Source organism: Sus scrofa, chromosome 1 (genome assembly GCF_000003025.6).
Source record: "Sus scrofa isolate TJ Tabasco breed Duroc chromosome 1, Sscrofa11.1, whole genome shotgun sequence".
Lineage (NCBI taxonomy): Eukaryota > Metazoa > Chordata > Mammalia > Artiodactyla > Suidae > Sus > Sus scrofa.
The window spans coordinates 75,295,729-75,312,523 of NC_010443.5; the positions used below are offsets into that span (position 1 = coordinate 75,295,729).

Below are 16,795 nucleotides of genomic sequence, written 5' to 3' on the forward strand. Positions count from 1 at the left end.
GGGTGGGAATGGGGGAAAGCGAAGCCTGAAATGGGTCTGGTGAGTTACAGATTGGCTGGCAGCACACATGGGTACACACATATGCACATACAAACACACACACACCCCTCTTCTCTACTTTTTTTAATTTATTTATTTCCATGGCTGTAGCTGTGGCATATGGAAGTTCCTGGGCTAGGGGTAGAATCAGAGCTGCAGCTGAAGGCCTCCACCACAGGCACAACACCAGATCCAAGCCACATCTGTGACCTAAGCTGCAGCTTGTGGCAATGCCTGCAGCTTGTGGCAAGGCCTCCACCACAGGCACAACACCAGATCCAAGCCACATCTGTGACCTAAGCTGCAGCTTGTGGCAATGCCTTGCCCATTAAGCAAGGCCAGGGATCAAACCCACATCATCATGGACTCTATGTTGGATTCTTAACCTGCTGAGCCACGGCAGGAATGCCAGTATACTTCTTCAATCTGTGGGGATAAGAATCTAGAGAATCTAATGGAAAATGGGTTGGCCACACAGATTGGGAGTAGATGCAGTATATCATAGGATGGCTCTGCCTGGCCCCTCAACACCCTGACAAGGCACGCAACTACCAGTAACACTCCTTCCTCAGCCAGTATCCTGCAGAGCTGAGAAAATAGCCACATTTTCCCTACTCCACTGCCATTTCACAAAGAGGTCTATGTCACCATTCAAGATCTTGTACTAAAAAGGGGACATTTTGAAACATCTGGTTTTTCTGCTTCATGAACCAAACTTAGAGGAAAGGGAACAGAGTAGGGAAGAAGGAAGGAGTGAAGGCAGTCAGCCCAGATATCTCTGCTCCTAGGATCCTGGCAGTCTACCTGTTGCTGATGCCAATGAAATTACCTGGGAAATTCTGGTATTCACATCTTAGGGCCAGCACCACAAATCTCTTTTCCTCCTTGGCTAAGAGAGTAGGGGAGACTAACCTCCTGGAGGCCAATAGGGATGAAAGGTGGTAAATATGAATGAGGAAGGGGTAAGGGGCAAAGGAAGATAGAGATGAAGAGCTTCGTGTTTGAAATCCTGGAGAAATGACAAGGTCCAGGATGTGGCTGGGCCGGCAGGTGACAGAGTTGTAGCAGCGCCCATGGGTGCATAGGAGACAGAGAAGGTTGCGTCTATGGGACTAGCGTGCTATGAAAAGCACACAGTGTAGAGTAAGAGCAGAAGGTTATGACTCAGGAAAGTGTTGAGAGGCAGATAACAGAGTCTCAGCATGAGGAGGCAAGCCGCACACACAGTGGAGAGAACACACACGTCTTGCTGTTCCCTGCTAGTACCTCCCTCCACTTGAGGGGGAGATGGAAAGTCAGGCAGCCTGGGCTTTCATCAAAGTCTGTTCTGAATGGAGTTGTCCAAATGTTAAAAAGAGGAGAGAAAGAATGAGAGAGAGAGAGAATGAGAGAGAGAGAGAGAGAGAGAGGACAGGGAGAGAGAAAGAGAAAGGACAGGGAGAGAGAGAGAGGGAGGGAACCATCTCCTCTAGCTAGTTACTGACTTGTAAATGTTGTTCTTGGAATTGACCAAAGGGAGAAAAATGTTGCACCGTATTTGCAAAGAGACTTAAAATATCTGTAGATGCTAGAGGTGGAGCATGAGGGGAGATATAACACACACACAAATCACCCTACATATTAGTATCATACAAGATTTCTAGTTCTCTATTCATTCATTCAGCGATTTTTGCATGGGTGCTGCCTTTGTGCCAGGAATTGTGCTGAGTTTGGGGAATGAAACATGCAACAAACGAGTGAACAAAGTAAATCTACATCTCTAACATGTGGGTGCCATGAAGAAAACCAGGGAATAGAGTCAGGGAGGGAAGAGCACCCTCTGATAGAGAGATCAGCCAAGATCTTTCAGAGCCGGCGGAATCTGAGCTGAAATATGATGAATGAGAAAATTTAGCCATGTGAACAGGCTGGAGAAGAGCTATCCAAGTATCAAATAGAAAATAGCACAGGATTTAAAAAGGAAATCCTGAGACAACAGCCAATAGTTTTCCACCTTCCTACACATTTTCCTGTGGGTGTAACTTTGTGACCTCCAGTATTTCTGCTTTGGTGAAGAGATACTTTATATAGGATGAGGGCACCAGTGGTAGTGTGTTGCCATTCTGAATGTCCAATACTAGTCAAGTGAGATTAGGATTAAGTACAAAGCAGCAGCTGGGAGGAGTCACAGGAATGTGGGCATGAATTTTCAAGCTTGTTTACTGTTCTGCAAGCACATAGTAACCAAGTATGAATTTTAGCATTTGTGTGCTGGTCAGCATCCTGATTCTGAACACCAATCCCCATGAAAAATAACTTTCTTAAGAGCTTTGTGCATGAAGGAAACAAACCTCATAGGACTGGTCATTTGCCCTGAGGGAATGAAAGCACTAACTATAGTGCAACTTCAGAATAGTTTTTGATCAATTTACAGTGAATAGTTTGCCAGTAACCTTTCTTTAGGGAGTTTTCTTTTACAATAAATAAAATTCTGTTTTTGAGTGGTTTTAGATTTATAGAAAAGTTACAAAGATAGCACCAAGAGTTGCCAGGGTACCAGATTGCATTTAATTGTCACGTCTCTCCAGTCTTCTCAGGTCTATGCCTGTTTCTTAATCTTTCCTTCTTTATCATGACCTTGACAGTCTTTAGGAGTACTGGCCAGGCAAACTGTAGAATGTTTGCTATTTTGAGTTTGTCTGATGTTTTACCATGGTTACACTGGGGTTATAGGTTTGGGGTAAGAACACCACAGAGGTGAAGTAGCCTTCTTATCTCATCATGTCAAGGGTTGACGCTATCAACATGATATCACTGGGGATGTTAATCTTGATCACGTGGTTAAGCTAGAGGTGTTTGCCAGGTTTCTCCACTGTAAAGTTACCATTTTTCTGTTTTTTAAAGATTGATGTAAAAAATTAATTGTAAACTATAGAAGTAATAACTAAATGTTAATGCTTTTTTTTTTTTTTTTTTTTTTTTGGTCTTTTTAGGGCTGAACTCACTGTATATGGAAGTTCCCAGGCAAGGGGTCAGGCCGAGTCAGAGCTGTAGCTGGAGGCCTGCACCACAGCCACAGCAATGCCAGATCTGAGCCATGTCTGTGACCTGCACTGCCGCTCACAGCAATGTCAGATCCTTAACCCACTGAACAAGGCCAGGGATTGAACCAGAGTCCTCATGGTTACTAGCTGGGTTCGTTACCGCTGAGCCACAACTGGAACTCCTAAATATTAATGCTTTAACTTGAACTAATGGGGACTCTAATACTGGTGCCTCCTGTTCCACTACCTCAGTGATTAACACTGATATTGCTTCACCCCTTTGCATTTACATCCATACATATGTCCCTATTATATATATGTGTGTGTGTGTGTGTGTATATATATAATAATTTTGTAGTTTAGTTTTCTATATGAACCATCTGTCAAACCCTGTGGATATCTTTCTGCAACTTGCTTTTTTAACCCAACAATATGTATAAGAAATCTATCTCTGCTGAGTTTTTTAATGGCTGCATTATATTGTATTGTATACTTCAGATCACACAGCCATCCCTCTATGGACACTTGTTGCCATTTTACCCCCTAGTAGAAACCATAGCTTCTGAATTTTCTGGTATATGCCTCCTTGTGCACAGGTTTCTTTAGTGAAGATATTTAGATGTGTATTTTATGAATCGCAGAATGTGCATATTTAGAATTTTTCATAGGTCCTTCCAAAGTGGTAATACCATTTTTCCTGAACTAGTAATTTATGAAAGAATCTGTTTTCCTACATCCATTTTAACATTGAATATGTTTGTCTGAACATTGATAATGTTGGTAATGTTTGTATCACAACTTAAATTGACCTTTTAAGAGCTCCCATTGTAGCCCAGCAGTAACAAACATGACTAGTATCCATGAGAATGCAGGTTCGATCCCTGGCCTCACTCAGTGGGTTAAGCATCCGGCATTGCCACGAGCTGTGACGTAGGTCCCAGATGTGGGTGTGGCTGTGGCTGTGGCATAGCCGTGCATCTGCAGCTCCTATTTGACCCCTAGCCTGGGAACTTCCATATGCTGCACATGTGGCCCTAAAAAGCAAAATAAAATAAAAATAAATAAATTGGCCTTTTATTTATCATTAGCATTGAAGGCTGGCCACTCTTTAAGTACAATTCTAATTGCAGATTCACATAAAGACCTAGGTTTGGGAGAATAAAGAAAAAAATCAAACTTTCCTCTTATTGTTAATTGACGACAGTGTATAACAGGAAAGAGATAATTCTGATCGAAATAGACTGCATTTTTGGATATTGTTTTGAAAAAACTTAAGAATAATTTAACCGTAGTCCTGATCAGAAGAACCAGCTAGCCCTGCATAGATCCTCCCAAACCTGTAGTTCTGTTATTGTGTCCAATGCCATTCTCCTGAAAAACACCTGTTTATTAAAATGGCTATGTACAAACATTAAATACTGCTATTGACCACCATATTTCTAAAGATATGGTTTAAATTTGTTACTGTTCTTTAACATAATGAAGTGATCAAGCAGCAGAAAGCCCTTTGTCTCTTCTTTTGCTTCTTACTGGCCACACCTGGGAGGGTAGGAAGGAGACAGCCATGTTCCCCCATCTGTGTCCCCGCTCCTCTCCATCTACAGGGATAGTGCAGTATAATGAGTACATAGTGTGCTCTCGCAGGTTGGGTAGCTCCTGTGTTCAGCAAGTTCAGGGAAATACAAAACACCTTTTTCCTGGCTTTCCTCATCAACTTTAATAGGACATTTAAAAGCAAATATTTTCTGATGACAATAGTGCCATGTATTTATCCTAGAAAATCTGGGAAATGCAGAAAAGTTTGAGAACATAAAAACCACCCATTATTTTAATCACCCAAATATACCAACAATATTGTTTTGTTTTGTTTTTGTCATTTTAGGGCCACGCCCACAGCATGTGGAAGTTTCCAGGCTAGGGATCACATCGGAGCTCCAGCTGCTGGCCTACACCACAGCCACAGCCATGTGACCTACAACACAGCTCATGGCAATGCCAGATCCCAACTCACTGAGCAAGGCCAGGGATCAAACCTGTGTCCTCATGGATACTAGTTGGGTTCATTACTACTAAGCCATGATGGGAACTCCACCAACAATACTGTTAACATTTGGTATATATCTTCTAGTCTTTTTATTCTGTGGGTTTATACAAGTAAGCTGTAGAGACATTTGAGGGGATGGAGAATATATAATATGCTTACTCTTCCTCTACTTATTTCCTCCACCCTACTCCTACTCCACTGCCCCTGACAATTTTCCAAAAGAAAATGAGATTTGCAAACAGTGGGAAATCTCATAACTGTCAAAATACATGAACTCAGCCATCCTGGCAAAGACCCAGCCACAAGGTAAATGTCAAAGGATTTGCCTTCCCGGAAGAGAGAATGAACACAGGTGGTGTTGACATTCTGATTTCTTGTCAGCCCTCAGCTCACCTGTGCTGTGTCCAGTTCTCTTAAGGGAATACACCCACGGACTCCTGGTACTTCCTAAGCAGTTTGCTCTTGTGGGCTGTGGTGGGTTCGCTTTTCCCGGAGGATGCTGGGCCTTCTCCTTACTCCCCCTAGCCTGCTGTGCTCTCTTCCTTTCTTCCTGGCATTCTGCTGGTCCAATGATATTTTTGTGGTTTTTTCACTCATTCGATGTGTCTTTCACTGTAATTTGACGTCACTTTCTATTGCTTCCTATGTAATTCTGGGTAATTTTAGAAGCTGCTGAAAAAGTCACAGTCCCATCAGATAAAAGCTGTGGCTCTGAGCCTGCCCTCTGGAGCCACATCAGGCAATACTGAACTACAACACAAGAGCAGCATAAGTCCAGAAGGCAAAAGGCTTCAGTAGGGCTCCTTCTCACCCAAAATTCTGGGTCAAATAGAAACTCTCAAAATTTAACTCCCCTCTTGGAGTTTATGCTTTCCTACAGTTTTTTGTTTTAAGTAACAGAGATTCTCTTTTCTTTGGGATGATGATTTGTATTTCTGTATTAAGGAATGGGAGTGCACCACGTCACCTCCTAGAGTCTTTTCTAGTCCTTAGGTTGTGGGATGTTTACACAGAAATGAATTGATGTACATACTTACCCATAACAGACAGGAGCTACCACTACCCACAGGCAGAATGGGAAGCCACTTAGTGATACCCAGTCAGACAACTTTCTCTTTCACCTTCTTTTCCTAATATCCCTGTCCAAATTTTTCTTCTCCACTGCCAGTCATAAAAGCTTGTAGTCTATCTTTAGAGTCTTAGGAGCTTTGTTAGTTGTTGGTCATAGTTAAACACAATAACAGAGGATTAAAAGAGATGTAAATTTCTCTCTTTCTCCCTCATATTAACATCCAGAGGTAGTAAATACAGAGCTACTGTGATAGCTCTGCTTCATGGAGTCCTCAGGGACCCACTCTCCTTCCAGCCTGAAGTTCCAACAAACATGGCCTCCATACCTGAGATCAACACCTGGTCTGAGATGGAGCTCCAGCTGTCACATCCATGTTCTAAGCAGCAGGATAGTAAGTGGGAATAGGGAAGCTGCCACTTTAGGACAATTCCCAGAAGCTGCCACTGGTATTTTCACTTTCATTCCATTGGCCAGAACTTAAACACATACCTATACCTAGCAGCAAGAGAGGCTTGGAAATATTACCTTTATCTGGGTGGCCGTGTACCAACAGAAATATTCAAGTACTGTGGGGAAAGAAAATGCATATTGGAAAACAACCAGCAGGTTCTTCCATAGGGACGTGTTGGAATTCTGAGAATACAAGTAACTTAACTAAACTATTGACACTCCATATTTTCATGGGGATCACTACCACTATGAACCACTATGAAAGAGCACATCTTTGGAGAATGGGGTGTATGCCCAGGGACAGGCAGAGAGGGCAACTAAGTAAGGGACTGCCCAGAGGGCAGAGTAGGACCATACATCAGTATCACCTTCTTCACAGTTTTCCTTAGGGCCCCGGGTACATGACCTCATCCTTTTTGACATTAGGAAAAATGGCTATGGAAATAAGTGTAAACCACAGAACCTCTGATAGTTCCTACGGGGCTGATTAACTACCGCTCTCCCTGGCCAGGAGAAAACTAGCATGTACTGAGCACTTCTGAGGTAACCAGTCACTGAGCTTTATACACATTCTATCATTTAATTCTTAAAGCAACTTATTTTCCAATTTCATGCTATTATACAAATGTGAAAACAGGAGCAAGACTTTAAATGATTAAATCATATAGCTAAAAAGTAGAAAGAGGCGTTTAATCTCTCTCATCTGAGACAAGACTAGATTTAGAGAGCCTGAAGATTCCAAATGTCTACAAATGTGTAAATTTTCATAAAATGAATCATGTAAAAAGTGAGGAAGGGTAGTAATGATTGGTATTTAAAAGCTATGAATAGTTTTGTAAAACAAAGACTAATAGTAAAAACAGTGACCTCCAATTTATTTTAGAAATCCAGATTTTCATATGTCAGTTTGAAATGGAACAGATGCTCTTCTACTTGTTCGTCTAAATGTGCCTTGGACTGTGAGATTTAATTTTGTGATGGCTTAACTGTGATTTTTGTTAATAATATTGCAAATGTTTGTGTAATTCAACTATTGCTATTTTTTTGCTAGAATGAAAACATGAAGGAGGATGGCCTTTCAGTGGAGCAAAATGAAAATGACTCAGCACAAATAAGTCGTAGCCATTGTGCTGATGAGCCTGTCAAGCAGAAGAAAGAGCCGGGGTAAAATTAAATCATTTCATTGGTGACTCAAGAAAATGGCATTAAACACTATGGGGAAAATTGAGTGAATGATTAATATGTAGGTTACGTGTTAACTCAAAAATATTTGAAGCTGAAATAAAAGCAAGACTGTTACAGCTGGCCCAATAATTAAATAATGTTTCACCCTAGGACTGAATTTTAATGAAAGTAATTGCTAAGAGAAATTTCTTTTTAAATTTATACATATAGCATCATTATTTTCCTTCCAGTGCATTTTAAAAGAGTAGCTATTGTGAAGTTAAATAAAATGACTTCAGTATGGTGTCTGTGAATTTACTTAACCACTTTGAGGTGAAAGGCATTTGTTCTGTTTTTCCTGCCTTCTAAAGGTACAGCTATGCACTGGCCCTACAACTCCTGGGTTTGGATGATGGGTCTGGGCCCAGTGATGGGGATTCTGTCCTGATGAGAGGGACCTACTTGTCCTTTCTGTATCTGCGCCACCTGAGGATCAGGGAACTGCAGGTATGCAGATGGCCCTGCATGCACCTGAATTGTTTGGTTGTCTGTAAAAGAGGTTTTCCTGCCACTAGAGTAGTAATGTATTTTTACACTTTGTTCTTTGATTTTTCCATGAAATCAGGCCTTTTGGGAGTGGTGAGTTCTTCTCCCAGCAATGGGGTTGACCTGCCAACCTTTGGGGCCCCAGTAAGTTTTACTCTATAGGTGGGCTAGCAAAGGGCAGAGTCATGACCCTGTTCTTTCTTTGTTTCAGCGCATCTGCTTAGGAATTCTGAACTATTTCAGATCCATTGAACGAACGCTGACGATCAACACTTCAGGCCTTACCTTGGTTGCAGGGAGCCTGGTCCCCACCTCGGAAGATAGCTCCTGGGTAAATACAGTAAAAGGAGGCATGGGCACCCCACAAGGCCTAGGCACTCACCACTATGTCCATGGAACATCTGCTGAGCACAAGGTGAGGATTCTGCTACAGTTTTCCTTCCTTGATCATCCTGTCTCCCAAGCCACCTTCTTAGCACCTGGAATCAGTTAACATGATGAAGTAATAGGTGAGAGTTTCTAGAGAAATAGCTTTTTTGAAAAATTGTGGTGAAAAGGGAAATGGTTTTTTAACCACAATAAAATGCAGTGTCCACTTAAGAGCAGGACACCAGCAGAGAACACTCAACCATGGAAGCCACAACAGGAAGGAAAGCATTTCAGCAGCTGGTCTGTCAACTTCATAGTGAACAGAGCAAGAGGGGCCCTTTCTGTTATCCTGAGAACCACACATCCTTACAGAGAAACTCTTGTAAGACCCTCCTTAACATTGCTAGAGGTATTTTTTTGCCTTTCCTTTATTCCAAGCCCCAACTGAACGGAAGATTAAAAAAACAAATGTAGAAAAAAAATTGAAGGAGCTGAACAATGAAAAATATTCTTTCCCTCCAAAAATCTGCTTGTTCTTGGTGCTTTTATTTTTGTCTTTTATTTATTTATCTTTTCTGTCTTTAGGGCCGCACCTGCGGCATATGGAGGTTAGGGGTCCAATCAGAGCTGTAGCCACCAGCCTACACCACAGCCACAGCAATGCCAGAGCTGAGCCGTGTCTGTGACCTACACCACAGCTCATGGCAATGCTGGATCCTTAACCCACTGAGCAAGACCAGGGATCGAACCCATGTCCTCATGGATGCTAGTCAGGTTCATTAACTGCTGAGCCACAGTGGGAACTCCTTCTTGGTGCTTTTAATATCTCTTGAAGATATTTTTCTAGAGTCTAAAAAAATTCATATTAAATCCCTTTCTTTAGGAGTAAATTTGAAAATGCATACATTTTCTTGGAATACTATTAACACTCTTGCAGTATTTTCATTTCAATCTCTAGAAAGTTTACTCTTGAAGTAGGACTTAACATGAATTTTATCTTCTTAAAAGATACTAGCTCAACAAATATAAAAAATAAAATTTGTTTAAGATGAGAGAGATGAAGAGGTACCAATTTACAGTTACAAAACAAATCGGTGTGGGTATGAAATGTACAGTGTTGGGAATATAGTCAATAATTATGTAATATCTTTGTATGGTGACAAACGGTAACTAGACTTAGCATGGTGGTCATTTTGAAATGTATAGAAATATTGAGTCATTGTGTCGTACACCAGGAACTAAAATAGTTTTTTATAGGTCAGTTCTACTTCAAAAACAAACACAAACTCATAGAAAAAGAGATCAGAGTTGTGTTTACCAGAGGTATGGGGTGGAGAGAGATTGGATGAAGACTGTCAAGAGGTACAAACTTCCAACTGTAAGATAAATAAATACTAGATATGCAATGTGCAACATGATAAATTAACACTGCTGATTGTTACATATATGAAAGTGGAGGGAGTAAATACTAAAAGTCCTCAGCAAAGTCTATTTAGCTACTAAATAAGTCATATTTTAAGCTTGTATGACCCCTGATTTATGATTGCCTTGTATTAAAAGGATATGAAATGTTATCAACTATTGCTTATGTGCAGTCTAGAGCAGTGCTGTCCCGTATAAATATAACACAAGCCATGTATATGATTTAAAGTTTTCTAGTAGCCACATTTGAAAAATTATAAAGAACATGAAGTTAATTCTTATAATGTAATCTGTTTAACCCAATGTATCCAAAATACCATAATTCTAGGAGTTCCTTTGTGATGCAGCAGGTTAAAGATCTGGCATTGTCACTGCAGTGGCTCAGGGTCATTACTGGGTCATAGATTCAATCCCTGGCCTGGGATCTTCCACATGCAATGGGCATGGACAAAAAAAGAAAAAAATAATCACCATTCTAACATGTAATCAATGTAAATAATCATTGATAAGATATTATGTAGTTTTTCATACTAAATCTTCAAAATCTAGTATGTACCTGACATATATAGCACATCTCAACTCAGACAAGCCACATTTTAAGTGCTCCATAGCCACATGTGATTAGAAGCTACTGTACTGAATGGTTCAGCTCAAGATATTGGAAGACATTTTCTTTTTTTTTTTAATTACTCAAATGAATTTATCACATCTGTAGTTGTATAATGATCATAACAATCTGATTTCACAGGATTTCCATCCCACAGCCCAAGCACATCCCCCCACCCCCCAAACTGTCTCCTCCAGAGACCATAAGTATTCCAATGTCTGTGAGTGAGCATCTGTTCTGCAAAGAAGTTCAGTCTGTCCTTTTTTCAGATTCCACATGTCAGTGAAAGCATTTGATGTTGGTGTCTCATTGTATGGCTGATTTCACTTAGCATGATAATTTCTAGGTCCATCCATGTTGCTAAAAATGCCAGTATTTCCTTTTAATGACTGAGTAATATTCCATTGTGTATATCTACCACATCTTCTTGATCCACTCCTCTGTTGATGGACATTTAGGTTGTTTCCATGTCTTGGCTATTGTGAATAGTGCTGCAGTGAACATTGGAGTACATGTGTCTTTGCGAGTCGTGGTTTTCTCTGGATAGATGTCCAGGAGTGGGATTGCTGGATCAAATGGTAGTTCTATTTTGCGTTTTCTGAGGAATCTCCATACTGCTTTCCACAATGGTTGCACCAATTTACAATCCCACCAACAGTGTACTAGGGTTCCTTTTTCTCCACACCCTCTCCAGCACTTATTGTTTGTAGACGTTTGGATGATGGCCATTCTGGCTGGTGTGAGGTGGTACCTCATCGTGGTTTTGATGTGCATCTCTCTAATAATGAGTGATGCTAAACATCTTTTCATGTGTTTTTTGGCCATCTGTATGTCTTCTTTGGAGAACTGTTTAAATATTCTGCCCATTTTTTGATGGGGTTTTTTGCTTTGTTAGTATTGAGCAGTAGGAAGTGTTTATAAATTTTGGAGATGAATCCCTTGTCAGTTGATTCATTTGCAAAGATCTTTACCCATTCTGTGGGTTGTCTTTTTGTTTTGTTTAGCGTTTCTTTTGCTGTGCAGAAAATTTTCAGTTTGATTAGGTCCCATTTGTTTATTTTTGTTTTTATTGTCATTACTCTAAGAGGTGGATCTGAGAAGATGTTGCTGTGGTTTATGTCAGAGAGTGTTTGGCCTATGTTTTCCTCTAAGAGTTTGATAGTGTCTGGTCTTATATCTAGGTCTTTAATCCATTTTGAGTTTATTTTTGTGTATGGTGTTAGGGAGTATTCTAATTTCGTTCTCTTCCATGTGGCTGTCCAGTTTTCCCAGCACCACTTATTGAACGGGCTGCCTGTTCTCCATTGTATCTCCTTGCCTCCTTTGTCATAGATGAGTTGGCTGTAGGTGCCTGGGTTGAATTCGGGGCTTTCTATCCTGTTCCACTGATCTATATTTCTGTCTTTGTGCCAGTACCATATGGTTTTGATGATTGTTGCTTTGTAGTGTAGTTTGAGGTCTGGGAGCCTGATTCCTCCAGCTCCATTTTTCTTTTTCAGGATGTCTTTGGCTATTCTAAGTCTGTTGTGCTTCCAAACAAACTCTAAAATATTTTGTTTGGGTTCTGTGAAAAATGTCCTTGGTAATTTGATAGGGATTGCATTGAATCTGTAGATTGCCTTAGATAGTACAGTCATTTTGATAATATTGACTCTTCCAATCCACGAGCATGGTATATCTTTCCATCTATTGGTGTTATCTTTGATTTCTTTCATCAGTGGCTTATAGTTTTCAGAGTACAGGTCTTTTGTCTCTTTAGGTAGGTTTACTCCTAGGTATTTTATTCTTTTGGATGGGATGGTAAACAGGATTGCTTCCCTAATTTCTTTTTCTGCTCTTTCTTTGTTAGTGTGTAGAAATGCCATCAATTTCTGTGTATTAATTTTGAATCCTGCAGCTGCCAAATTCATTGATGAGCTCTAGTAGTTTTCTGGTAGAGTCTTTAGGATTCTCTAGGTATAGTATCATGTCATATGCAAATAGTGATAGTTTTACTTCTTCCTTTGCAATTTGGATTCCTTTTATTTCTTTTACTACTCTGATTGCCATGGCTAGGACTTCCAAAACTATGTTGAAGAGTAGTGGTGAGAGTGCACATCCTTGTCTTCTTGTTCCTGATCTCAGTGGGAATTCTTTCAGCTTTTCACCATTGAGAATGATGTTCGCTGTGGGTTTGTCATATATGGCCTTTATTATGTTGAGGTAGGTTCCCGTTATGCCCACTTTCTGAAGGGTTTTTATCAGAAATGGGTGTTGGATTTTGTCAAAGGCTTTTTCTGCATATATTGAGAGGATCATGTGGTTTTTATTCTTCAGTTTGTTAATGTGATGTATTACAATGGTGGATTTGCAGATATTGAAGAACCCTTGCATCCCTGGGATAAATCCCACTTGATCATGGTGTACAATCCTTTTAATGTATTGTTGGACTTGGTTTGCTAGTATTTTGTTGAGGATTTGTGCATTGATGTTCATCAGTGAAACTGGCCTGTAGTTTTCTTTTTTTGTGGAATCTTTGTCTGGTTTTGGTATCAGGGTGATGGTGGCCTCATAGAATGAGTTTGGGAGTATCCCTTCCTCTGCAATTTTTTGAAATAGTTTCAGAAGGAGAGGTGTTAGCTTTTCTCTAAATGTTTGATAGAATTTGCCTGTGAGGCCATCTGGTCCTGGACTTTTGTTTGTTGGAAGTTTTCTAATCACAGTTTCAATTTCATTTCTTGTGATGGGGCCATTCATCTTATCTATTTCATCTTGGTTTAGTCTTGGAAGATTGTACTTTTCTAAGAATTTCTCCATTTCTTCTAGGTTTTCTGTTTTACTGGCATATGGTTGCATATAGTAGTCTCTTATGATCCTTTGTATTTCTGTGATGTCCGTTGTTACTTCTCCTTTTTCATTTCTAATTTTATTGATTTGTGTCCTCTCTCTTTTTTGCTTGATAAGTCTGGCTAAGGGTTTATCAATTTTGTTGATCTTTTCAAAGAACCAGCTTTTCATTTCATTGATCTTTTCTATGGTTTTCTTTGCTTCTATTTCATTGATTTCTGCTCTGATCTTTATAATTTCTTTCCTTCTACTAACTTTAGGTCTTGTCTGTTCTCTCTCAAGCTGCTTTAGATGTAAAGTTAGCTTGTTTATTTGAGCTTTTTCTTGTTTCCTGAGGTGGGCTTGTATTGCTAAAAACTTTCCTCTTAGAACAGCTTTTGCTACATCCCATAGGTTTTGGAGTGTCATATCTTTGTTGTCATTTGCTTCTAGGTATTTTTTAATTTCCTCTTTAATTTCTTCACTGATCCATTGGTTGTTTAGTAGCATGTTGTTGAGTCTCCACGTGTGTGTGTTTTTTGCAGTTTTTTTCTTGTTGATTTCCAGTCATATAGCATTGTGGTTGGAAAAGATGCTTGATATGATTTCAATTTTCTTAAAGTTACCGAGGTTAGATTTGTAGCCCAGGATGTGATCAATCTTAGAGAATGTTCCATGTGCACTTGAGAAGAATGTGTATTCTGTTGCTTTTGGATGGAATGTCCTATAAATATCTATGAAGTCCATCTGGTTTAATGCATCATTCAGGGCCTGTGTTTCCCTATTGATTTTCTGTCTGATTGATCTGTCCATTGCTGTAAGTGGGGTGTTAAGTCCCCCACTGTTATTGTGTTATTGTCGATTTGTTCTTTTAAGGTTGTTAGCAGGTGCCGTATATACTGTGGTGACCCAATGTTGGGTGCATAGATATTGAAAATTGTTATATCTTCTTCTCGGGTTGATCCTTTGATCATTATGTAATGTCCTTCTTTGTCCCTTAAAATATTCTTCATTTTAAAGTCTATTTTTTCTGACATAAGTATTGCTACTCCAGCTTTCTTCTGATCCCCATTTGCATGAAATATTATCTTCCATCCTCTCACTTTCAATTTGTATGTGTCCCTAGAAGTGAAGTGGGTCTCTTGAATACAGCATATATATGGGTGTTGTTTTTGTATCCATTCAGCCAGTCTATGTCTTTTGGTTGGCGCGTTTAGTCCATTAACATTTAAGGTAATTATTGATATGTATGTTCTTATTGCTATTTTCTTAATTGCTTTGGATTTGTTTTTGCTGCTGTTTTTCCTTTCCTTCTTCTCTTGTTCTTTTCTGCCTAGAGGAGTTCCTTTAGTATTTGCTGTAAGGCTGGTTTAGTGTTGCTGAATTGTCTTAACTTTTGCTTATCTGTGAAGTTTTTGATTTCTCCTTCAAATCTGAATGAGAGCCTTGCTGGGAAAAGTAATCTTGGTTGGAGATTTTTTCCTTTCATCATGTTAAGTATATCATGCCACTCCCTTCTGGCATGCAGAGTTTCTGTTGAAAAATCTGCTGATAACCTTATTGGGGTTCCCTTGTATGTTACTTGTTTCTTTTCCCTAGCTGCTTTCAAGATTTTCTCTTTGTCTTTAATTTTAGTTAGTTTGATTAATATGTGTCTTGGTGTACTCCTCCTTGGTTTTATTTTATATGGTACTTGTTGAGTTTCCTAGATTTGAGTGAGTGATTCCTTCCCCATCTTAGGGAAGTTTTCGGCTATTATCGCTTGGAATATTTGTTCTGTCCCCTTCTCTCTCTTCTTCTCCTTCTGGCACCACTGTAATACGGATGTTGGTGTGTTTATCATTGTCCCAGAGTTCTCTGAGGCTCTCTTCATTTCTTTTTTGATCTTTTTTCTCTTTTCTGTTCCACACCCATAATTTCCACTAATCTGTCCTCCACCTCGCTTATTCATTCTTCTGCCTCCTGTATTCTGCTGTTGGCTGCTTCTAGTGAATTTTTTATTTCAGTTATTGTATTTTGCATCTCTTCTTGTTTAAGTTTTATATCTTGTATCTCTTTGCTCAATGTTTCCTGTAAGTTATCCATCTTTGCCTCCAGTTTATTTCCAATGTCTTGCATCATCTTCAGCATCAACAATCTAAAGTCTTTTTCCTGGAGGCTGAAATCTCATTGCTTAGCTGATTTTCCGGGGTTTTTCCTTTCTCCCTCATCAGAGTTATAGTTCTCTGTCTTTTCATTTTATAGGTTTTTGGTGTGGTGACGTTTTTACAGATAATAGAGCTGTAGCCTCTCTTACTTCTGATGTCTGCCCCCCTGTGGCTGAAGTCAGTATGGGGGATTGCTGTAGGCTTCCTCATGAGAGGGGCTGATGCCTGCCCACTGATAGGTGGAGCTGAGTCAATCCCTCTGGTGGGGTGGGGCTTAGTCTCTGGATGGGATTAGAGGCAGCTGTGTGCCTGAGGGGTCTTTAGGTAGCCTGTTTACTGGGGTGCGGGGCTGTGATCCCACCTGGATTGTTGTTTGCCCTGGGGCTTCTCAGAGCTGACTTGTGGGTGGGGCCAGATTTTCCCAACATGGCCACCTCCAGAGAAAGGTAGACTGCTGAATATTCTTGAGAGCTTTGATTTCAATGTCCTTCCCTCACAACAAGCCACGTTCACCCCTGTTTTCCTAGGATGTTTGACAGTCAGGTTTGCAGACATGTTTGCAGTCAGGTTTGACCCAGATTCCTAAGGAGACTTTGCTTTGCCCTGGGACCCAGTGCACGTGAAAGTCTGTGTGTGCCGTTTAAGACTGGGGTCTCCGTTTCCCCCAGTCCAGTGGAGCTCCTGCACACAAGCCCCACTGGCCTTCAATGCCAGATGCTCCAGGGGCTCTTTCTCCCAGTGCCAGATCCCCACATGAGAGAGTTTGATGTGGGGCTCAGAACTCTCACTCCTGTAGGTGAGTCTCTGTGAACCAGTTAGTTTCTAGTCTGTGGGGCTTCCCACCCAGGAGGTATAGGGTTGTTTATATAACGAAATCGCCCCTCCTACCTCTTGATGTGTCCTCCTCATTTTCTTCTGGAGTAGGATATCTTTTTTAATGTTTCCAGTCCATTTGAGTAAAGAATGCTCAGCTTTTAGTGTGAATTTTGTTGTTTTTAGGAGAGAAGTTGAGCTCTAGTCCTTCTATTCTGCCATCTTAATCCTGTCTTTGGAAGACGTTTTCTTATTTTTCCTACCCACTCACCTGGAGTCCAAGCCTAACTCAGT

The 16,795-nt window shown here is 40.3% G+C and overlaps 1 protein-coding gene across 14 annotated transcripts in view; it reads left to right on the top strand.

Annotated features, from left to right (window-relative positions):
* The window catches only part of C1H6orf183 (chromosome 1 C6orf183 homolog), a 203,437-nt gene that overhangs the window by 67,594 nt on the left and 119,048 nt on the right, over positions 1–16,795 (top strand). For all 14 annotated transcript variants that reach the window (XR_002343788.1, XM_021090812.1, XM_021090809.1 and 11 more), the window contains 3 exons: positions 7,680–7,792; positions 8,164–8,299; positions 8,550–8,753. Coding sequence is in view for 13 of the 14 variants with exons in the window: in XM_021090812.1 (XP_020946471.1) it covers positions 7,680–7,792; positions 8,164–8,299; positions 8,550–8,753 (453 nt within the window). In the remaining variant the exon portion in view is untranslated. The remainder of the gene's footprint in view (positions 1–7,679; positions 7,793–8,163; positions 8,300–8,549; positions 8,754–16,795) is intronic.